Source organism: Melanostigma gelatinosum, assembly GCF_949748355.1.
Source record: "Melanostigma gelatinosum genome assembly, chromosome: 2".
Classification (NCBI taxonomy): Eukaryota; Metazoa; Chordata; class Actinopteri; order Perciformes; family Zoarcidae; genus Melanostigma; species Melanostigma gelatinosum.
The window spans coordinates 12055435-12065564 of NC_136635.1; the positions used below are offsets into that span (position 1 = coordinate 12055435).

The 10130-nt window shown below is 40.5% G+C and overlaps 1 protein-coding gene across 1 annotated transcript in view; it reads left to right on the plus strand.

Annotated features, from left to right (window-relative positions):
* spon1a (spondin 1a) overlaps positions 1-1607 on the plus strand; it is a 53314-nt gene extending 51707 nt beyond the window's left edge. Inside the window, exons 14-16 of the mRNA XM_079295161.1 lie at positions 180-344; positions 1057-1323; positions 1443-1607. Of these exons, the coding sequence (XP_079151287.1) occupies positions 180-344; positions 1057-1323; positions 1443-1606 (596 nt within the window). The 3' untranslated portion in view covers position 1607. The remainder of the gene's footprint in view (positions 1-179; positions 345-1056; positions 1324-1442) is intronic.
* Positions 1608-10130: the final 8523 nt, after the last annotated feature.

The window sequence follows — 10130 nt, forward strand, 5'->3', positions numbered from 1 at the left end:
AGATTTAACTCTTAAACAATGAACTCAGAACAATACAACTTTTGAATCAGCTTTAGTCCCCTTGTCCTTCATGGTTAAAATGCCAGGTGCTGTTTTGCTGCTACTATTCATGATGCGCTTTTTCTTTTAAAAGAAATGAGTTGATTCATTTGCGTTACTGTGACTCCTGTTGTGTGCAGACACAATCCCCTGCATGCTGACTCCGTGGTCTGACTGGAGCGACTGCAGTGTGACTTGCGGAAAGGGTTCGAGGACACGACAGCGTATGCTTAAGTCCCCCGTGGAGCTGGGAGAGTGTACAGAGGAGTTAGAACAGGTGGAGAAGTGTATGCTACCAGAGTGTCGTAAGTATTTATCTGCACACCCACATACTGTACATTTATAATTCATGGTCATTTAAGATCATTCATCTTTGATATGCAACCTGGTCCTTTTATGCGGATACATACACTGCTGATGCAGGTTGAGTAAATGTGCTGTATTCATATTCAAGCTTTAATTCAAACTTCAATGCATGAAAGGATTTGCAGGAGTGCACTGAATATGACATACAAGTTTTACATCAGAAATCTAACGTTTATGAAATATTTACAAAGAAAATGTGATGAAGATAAGCAAAGATTTTGAGGTTAGTCAGAGCTGTAAGACCTCAGTAAAATGAATTGAAAGGCGTTTGAGATAGTTTGGAAACAATGTCTCTTTGTGTGTAAATCCATGTGGTTTTAGGACTCACAGTTGTTCATATATAATGTATGTATTTATTTTTGCTTATAGGTTTACAGCAGTGATGATGACGCTACATCAGAGCCATGTGAAATCAAATCCCAGCCCCTGGCAAACGAACATTTGTCTCTGTTGTATCACTGTATAATTTAAGATTAAATGCACTGTATTACCTCGACATGGATTCATATATAATCCATGACAATACAGTACACTGAACACTGAATCTATCTATCTATCTCCTCAGAAGTTGCTGTACTCTCATGTCTGTTTTCTACTCTGTCACATCTTCGTCTAAAACCACTTTGTTTTTCTTGAAATTTGTCTCCTCAGCCATAGACTGTGTCATGTCAGAGTGGACTGAGTGGTCCGAGTGCAATAAGTCCTGTGGGAAGGGTCATACGATCCGGACACGCATCGTAAAGCTTGAGTCTCAGTTTGGAGGAGACACGTGTCCCGAGACCATCCAGAGGAAGAAGTGTAAGATCAGGAAGTGCAACCGAGGACAAGCCAACAGTGACGAGAAGAAGCGACGCAAGGAGCAGCGTGAGAAGAGGAGGAGCAAACAGGGCAGAGCTGAGGTCACCTCAGAGCATCCAGGTTGGTATTCCCCCCTTAAATTAAGAACTATAATGCCACACAGATAATTATAAATATGTTGAGAGAAGCATTATTGTGATGATCTCCCTGTTTTCCTTTTCCTTGGTTTCAATCTTTAGGGTGTAAAATGAGGCCATGGTCGAGTTGGACTGATTGTACCAAGCTGTGTGGTGGAGGTATTCAAGAACGACTCATGACAGTTAAGCAGAGGTTTAAGACTGCCCAGCTGTCCAGCTGCAAGGACAGGAAGGAGATCAGGGCTTGTAATGTGCAACCCTGCTAGGAAGGAGTAAGGGAAGGGGGGAGATGTTGAAGGGAGGGAGGGATGACTATGGGGATGGGAACAGGACAGGGCACAGCACACTGTCGCACAATGATCCAATGCACTCTGTTCAGGGCTGAAACGGCACATGCTTGAAGCTGTCTTGGTTAAATCCAGAGCTCAGGTCGGGATCAAATTAAAACTGGAAACTCGCTGGAGAACTCTGGATTTACACGAGGCTGATTCTTCTGTGCTTTTAAACTAGTTCTTTCGCAAGATTACTGTAAACGTGTTGTGGTATAATATATCTTGAAAACTATGATTATGAAATATAAATTGATTTAATAATAAGATAAAGAACTGTTATATCTTGTGGTTTCCTTCAGTAGTACAGTATATTCCAGACTTTAAAGCACAGCCATTCCAGTGTTTTATACGCCTTTAAATTGCTCAGTTGTTTCTAGGACACAAATCCCCAGTTGGCTTTTCACCCAGCTATATTGTCGTACATGTAGATGCACATTGAGCTCTATATGATTTGGAGCATTGTTAAAAAATGTTGTTATTTTTTGCTGTGGAATGTTTTGATAAGAATGTGTCCCAAGATTCTTACCAAAGTCTTGTGTAGATGTTTTCTATATGTCTTCTCCTCCTTTTCTTTATCTCTGTTCCTCTAATATATTCATATTTTGGAATAATATCACCTTTACAATAAAAGTAATTGTGACAACTTGTCACCTGGATGTGTGTTTTTATTTTAGAGGATAAAGACATAAGGTAGGGTTTACATTTCTGCTGCCACTAGATGGCGACACCTAGCTTAAAACCTCTGCCGTTCATAGGGAAACTGTTCATTCCCGAGGTTGCTTGTTCCAATGCCATGCTGCACCAGCTGACTATCTCCCTTACCGATCTCCATAGATATGCTAGCCACAAGGGGGCAGTGTGATGAATGGAAGACAAATTCAAAATTACAAAGGTATTTTATTCATTTATGTATTATAATTTGACTTCTATTTAAAATTCTGTCAGCCACGCCAGAAAGTAGGGGCTTGGTTTCGCTGTCTCACTTATCCACTTCTTCTAACTTTTGTGCTCCTTGTCTTTTCCACTTTTAAAAAACAAAATTCCATCCACGTAGCACAGAACCATAATTGTGTTGAGAGAGGGAGATCACAACTAAACCAGAACATACACGTTTTTTTTGACTTTGCAGATATACTTTAACACACTCTGCTCTCTCTGTTCCATCACAACACATTCCCTCCCTGGAGGTAAACTACATTCAGGCCACAGATTAAGTATCTCAGAGTCAAGATGAAGACCCCGACAATCCAGTATTAACTGTTCTTTTGGCCTCTCCTGATTTGTGTGACAGATGGGGAAAAAGCATGGCTTCTAGCAGATTATATCACTGTTAATGTGGTTGGTAGAAAAAAGGCATCACACACCTAGAGACTGTGCTCAGTTGGTGTGATCAGGAGAAACAAAGACAAATGATCTGAGAATCAATGAGAAGATCTCATTGGAGGAATTACCTGTTTATACAAGCTCAGGGCTCCCAGTGCAGCCCATTGAGCAGGTAATGGTTCCTACTAATGTTTTCTCACATCATTCAAACTCACTCTGTCTTACTATCTCTCTCACTCTCTCTCTCTCCATGACTCTCTCTCAACAAGGAATTCTTTATTGAAGGCAATACAACTCATATCCTGTATATTTCTCCTGAATTGGCTCGTGTTATTCCCTTTAACCAAAAGGCTTTAAGCTATTTTCCTTCGATGACTTGGTTATTACTTGACATTGACGCTTGCATGGGATGTGGAAAGCGTGTATAGGTGTTTGGTTATGTCATATGCAGAATAAGCAGACTCAAAAAAAAGAAACTGGGCGGTATATATTATAAATGTATCATATGCACTTTTCCTGAAAAATAATGTAAAGACTGATACTAAAATAATTCCTCTCTTAAGGCTCACTAGAAGTGTGTGGCGGTGTCTGTATGCCTGCTGCCTGTACTTTCTCTTTTCTTCCTGTTTAGCTGTGTTGGGGATTCTTCTTGGCGTCAGCAAAGAGCATTAGGACCCCACGTGCGGGTGTAACCCCCCCAGCCAATAAGCAGGGTGTGCAGCTCTTTCTCATTTCCAGGCAGTAAGGAGGCTCACAGACGTCTCAGGCCTGACACAGACAGGCAAAGAGAGAGCAGACAGGCTGGATCGTGACTTGGGCTGCATTCATTGAAAAGCCGAAACCTTCATGCAGGTTTGTCAGGGGTGTGTGGATGTGTTTATTTGTGCTTAAGAATGTAGCAGCCATAAAACAATGAGAAAATAATGCCTTATTTCTCTGATTCATAGCTTCGTTCTCATTCACGCCTGCCCCTCTCTTCGTTCACTCTCTAGCTGTCTCGGAGCCTGAGATGAAGAACAAATTGTTGATGTTGCGTTTACAAAGAGCAACCAATAATGTGATTCATATTGTACCTTTTCAGAAGAGTTATCAGCAAATAAGTCTGTAAATGTATTTATTATACACCTACATTATGCTCCATATACTCCCAATATTCAATAAAGTGGAAGAGTGCATGAAATGTCAATAGAGCAATTAATGCAAGTCAATGCTTCACTGATGGCCATAGCGTTTCTATTAAATTATACTTACGTGCACATGAATGTTTGGATACTTCTGAGAACCAAAAAAAAGCATGTTAATCTATATTTATCAATATATGGTAGCCTTTATTCATTTTTTCTTCAAATTGTGTGTGTTGTGGAAGTACGTCATGATGATGAGTATGTGTAAATGAAGCATGAAGAGAATATAATGGAATCTCAGACCATGGTTTCAGATCCAGATGGTTTTGATCGAGTGAATTATTCAGACACAGCGCATCTTCTGACTGGAAGCATGCATCTCAATTCAAACAAGAGATTCTTCAATATTATGATACATCTTTTGTTGCTGCTGTAAAGATGTCTTTCCAAGTGTAAACAACACAAGCAGCAAGTGGTCTCTGAATATCACCACTACAATAGAAATGCATCCATAAAATGCATGAATTAGCATTCCTCCATAGATTTCAGCCACTACAGTGAAATATTTATGAAATAGAGACTTTAACTGATATTATATGATAAGAGAATGTTATTAACATGGTCCATTACTGTTCGTATGGCGCTACATGTCAAAATCATGTGTTATCACAGTTTTTCTATTTGCATCTTAACAGGTTTAACCATCCGTGTGACCAACACTGTTATTTTATGAGTACATTGTGCTTCACAGCCATACCCCAAACACACAGTTTTCCAATTAGCTTACTTCTGTGTCGCTAAGCAATCTCAACTGTGCCAGCAGATGCAACACCCAGAAAATGATCATTCTTAATTGATAAATCCACCACAGTTAACAAAAGTCTTGGCTACTGAAGATCAGCTTTTCCACAAGATTACCTGGTTAATCATGGTGACACATGGAGGCTGAAAAAACACTTATTCTCTTCTTGGAAATTTACATGTAAAAATGCATTGCAACATTCAGGCTAAAACGGGAAAAATAATCCATAATTTTGCAGTAATAACAGTCCCAAAGAGACTGGCCAGCTGGGAGTCCATGTGCCCCACTTCCGTGTGGATGGAACAGATTTCACCCTGAAGAAATCTGTGTTTTCATCATGTTTTTCCTGTCACATGCTTTGTCCAGTAAGAAACAGGTCGTCGGTCAGTTCAGGCAATTCCCAGCTGTTCTGCACCAGTGCCACCCTGACACTTGGTGAGCAGAATAGTGATTAATCCCTTCACCTAAGGATGGAAACAGACAGCCATAACCGGGGACATAAGAGCTTCAGAGGTACTTGCCGCACTGTTACCACGGCAACAGGCTGTGTGGGGGGGGCATCATCATCGGCCTTCTGAGATTGGCTGTTGGCGGTTCGATGCAATGGTTAAGCTTAGTTGGTTGTTCTGCCACAGAAAGAGCAACAGAAAGTGGTTCACTGGTTTCCAATCTACCTTGACCTGGTGGCTGCAGATGTATTGTGGTAGGATGGGGAAGACTGGATCTGAGATATTCACATGTATGATTTACACATGTTACTTGAAAAGTAACATGTATGATTCAATTACATAAAAGCCATACCAGAAGCATCCTATTCATTTTGTGTTCCAGAAATCTCTGCCTGTGGTCTATTCTCACTACACGTATTGAAAGGTAAGGGTCAACAACTGTTTGGCTTTTTACTTTCATGATGTGATAGTGATGGCAAATCAAGGTATGAAGATGATCAAATTAGATTGTTATATGTATCTGCATGTAGTTTTATGCTCCCTAATGGCACCACTTTTTATATCTGGAGCATTCAGTTGTGTAGCCCTCACCATTCTGAACCCAAGGGACACATGTGCAATATACACAACCAGCCTCACAGATTCTATTCGTAAAATGATTACTGACACGATAACGTAGTGAACATGAGATAGGTTACTGTCCCATCGGTGCATACTGTATGTTCAATATAATATGAGCCCAGGAAACATGCTGTACTGACAGATTTAGCTGGCTCAGCCCATTTCAGCTGTATGGAGTGTTGGGTCAGGACACAGAGACTTACTTTCGGTCATCTACGCACACAACAGGTCAGGTTTACTTGGATAAAGTCCTTTCCTGGGAGATTTCTGGAGTCTATGTGGGCTGGCATTACTATGGTGATTCATTGGCTGGTGAATGTGTGGATTGCCAGAGCCTTTTCTACACATACATTCAGTACATGTCAGTACACACACAAGCAAACACACAACTGGAACCAGCCCTGCCCTGCTCCCATGAGTCTATTTTGAGAGCTCTCTCACAAAGATGCTATGAACCTGCTGATGCTCTGGGAATGTGTCAGGCTAACTCACAGGATAGTTACTACATTGGTCACAGTGGTTACCACCCCCAGGACATGGATATCCCTTAAAAGATAATCAATCAAAGGACACTGAACACAAAAAATTTCAACATCATTTTGTGTTCGCAACTGTCAAAGCACACCAATAAGAAGGTGCAACCATCCTACTACTGAACACCTTCATTTGCTCACAGTATTTCGTACTTAGTCATTTAATACTTCTTTGTTTCATTAGATAGTACCAAGACTAGTGCAGTGCCATCTTGGGGCGTGGCCGTTAGGAGCACATACCTGTTCAGAACGGGTCAATGTCTTGGATCCTTGCTTTGCTGCTTGCAGTGTTCTCGGAGGCCGTGCCTGTTTGTAGTGCGTGGTCCTTCGAGATGTGTGCCTGTTCATAGCAGGCTGATTGCTTGTCCACCGGAAGTGCTGCCTGCAGTGTTGTTGTGAACCGATCATCGTTAATTGACTTCAGGGGAGTGAGGAAGTGTTAAGTTGTACCATTAGTATATCCAGCATCTAGCAGCTAAATTGTACTGCAAGTCAATGAGCCGCGGCCTGAAAAGTCCCACTGCAGACGAAGTGGCCACAATGTCTTGTAAGAAATTTGAGCAAAGAACTGTGTTTAGCAGATATAATAAAAGTGTATAATTAATTAAGAATAATTAAGAATTCATAATTAGTCATAATCATAAGTGTATTGGGCATGCATAATTAAGATAAACATAAAGTGATGTAGGATTAGTAGCTAATAAGACATGAAGCTTCTGCCAAAGTTGCAGAAGTTTAACAGCTATACTGAAGGATTATCATAGAAGGGAGTAAGCAATAACTGACAGTCATTGAATGTGTTAGGAACTCAGGGAAAGAGAGTCATGGAGACAGGCGTTTACAGCAGTGCATAGAGAAGCCAATAGAAATTGAGATAGACGAAAGGGGAGGAGTTGCGAACGGATATGTGGGCGGGATATCGAAAGAGTTTTTCTCTTCTGTTAGATAGGATCCTGGGGAAGACGTGTCTCCTGGATCAGGGAAGAGTTTTTTCCAAAGTGGGTTAATCGTGTAATATTTCATGAGATTAATGTACACCATGCTGAAACTGTAATTGCATCAGCAGGATTAAAATCCTTTTTGACGGTAAACCAGTTTCGGTAACGTTTTTTTAGCGCCGTGTGACTGTAAAGCTAACAGTCCACGTGTGCTGGCCTGCTCCACTCTCTTCGTGAGGAGATTTTCCCTCCACAGTCTAGATAGTAAGCTCTATTTTACACAAAGGCATGCTAAGATCAATACATCAGCTCAATCAATCAGTACAGTCGTACAGTCTCTTCAATGTTGACGTCATCTTTATATTTTGTAGACTTTGCAAAAGCCCTGATGATTGAGGGTTGAGTGCTCTCAGTGGTGGGAGGAGTTTTGGTGCAGCTGCTATTTGTGAATGTAGTGGATGACAGATGCATTCTGTTGGAAGATGAGTTTTAAGACGGGAGTGGAGATTTGTGGTTTTTCCATTTCAGTCCGACTTATTTATCGCATAGCTTACGGTGAAGCGGTGAAGAATAGAGGAAGCAAGAGAAAAAGGAGAAATAGACTGAATATAGTGCAAAACTCACAAAAGGCTTTGCATAATTGAATATCGTTCTGTCATCGTGTACATGTTCGGACCATTATCATGGCCAACCAATATCGCGTTGAACGATAATCTCGTCATTTCGCCCAAGCCTAACGTATCGCGTACCAACACACAGACAGACATCCCTTTCTCTACAGTTACATGAAATGACAACTGCCAACATAAAATATATTTTTTCTCCAAGAAATAAATAATGTTAAGGGAGCTTTTAATCCCTCCTCAATTATTTCATCAAACTCTAACAAATTGAATCTACTCTAGTAATGTCAGCTCAATTATTTCCTCATGTTTATGGAAATTATCTTCCTGCTAAAAGCAAATATGAAAGATCTGTTAGTGTGCTGCATACCATGTGACTACTTGCAATTTTGTGTTTTCTAAGTGATTCAAATTGCATTAACGATTAGCAAAGCAAAATCATTCCCCAATGCCTTGTGGCCAAATGAAACAGAGAGCCACTAAGCACTAAGCACTGCAAAATGGTCCGATCCTGTAAATGTAAATTCAATTTATTGTCTACAAATACAATTCTTATATTTCACAGCTTTGGGGCTGTGTATAGCACCAGCAATATAAACAATACAGCGTTAATATAGGAGGAAAATAATTTAGACATTTGATGTAATTATGCTATTTATATTGTACAATCAACGGGTGTTTGAGGTTAATAATTTACACTTGGTATACAGCGGTTGTAGTGCAGGTAATCACAGAGATATATTGTAGACTTGCCCCAGAGATCTATTGAAAGAGCAAGTTGCCTGGCATCAATTTCAGACTTATTTCTCTATTCTGAGGCTTACTCACCTGTGCATGAGGTGGTAAGTCAAATACACTCAATAACATCAACATCCGACAGTTAAAACAGATACACTGAGAGCTCAACAATTGTTGAATGTGTCTTGATTTCATCCGAATGATTATTTAATTTATCTTTGCCCAGTACAGCAGACATGTCAGCTGGAGCTGGAAGCGATGTGCGTGTTTATATTCCTCCGTCTCAACTAAATCCTTTTTATAGGAGCGTCCTCCCACGAGTCTCAGCAGGTTTAGCAGGTGTTAACCTCTCTCTGGGAGGCTCCCTCCTGAGGCAACATAGAGTCTAGCAGAGCAACACTTTCCTATCATTGTTCCCTAAGCAGCTTGCAGTCTGCCAATCATACAGGTGGAGATGATGGAGACGAGTCTCCCTCAGCCCTCAAGTAACATAATAAAACCCACACTGCCTTTCCAGCAGGTTCATGGGGCGGTTCGACAACAACTTTTTCATGAGATCACTTTCTATCCGCTTTGTTTTCTCTTTCTTGTGTAGTCATCCATCTGCATTGAATAACTTTGCACGCCCTTCAGTAACATATTTGCTTTTCCTACTGGATGGAAGGGGTTCAACTGCAGATGCATTGTGGTTTCAGACAGGTGTTAGATCCTGATGACTTTACATTTGTTATGTAATACATGCTTGCTTTAAAATGATTATTAGATTTCATTTTTTAACTCTTAATTTTACGCTTTGTGTCCCTTTAGCCTAATTTACTGGCCGACCATATATTCCTCATTTAAGGCAGCTCTCCTGGGATCTCAACTCTTTTTGACACAGGGTACTGTGTATTTTGGCCTTGGCTGTGACTGTGTCAACTTCTTCGTCTTGTTATTGTCTGACAACTGCAATACTGATGGTTGATAATTGTGTTGGGACATTCTCACCACTAGCAACTGTCTTGGGAGTCTTGGAAAGTGTGTCTCAATTTTTAGAAAGTGCTTGCTGCACAGAAAGTAAGACAAATCAGTGCAGTTCTCATATTTAATGAGCTAATCTTATGTCATCATACAGGGACATGCAATAAAACTATAGCACCACAATGCAGTAGAGATTCTGTAAGGTCTGTAATCATAATAATATTAGATGAGAACTATTATACATGTTCCTTTGCTTTTCTTTCTGTGTGACTTGTGTCTTGATATAATCAGATATTTCTTAGACCTTTGTGCTTCATGCAGCAGAAGCATGTGCTGTGAACGTAGCC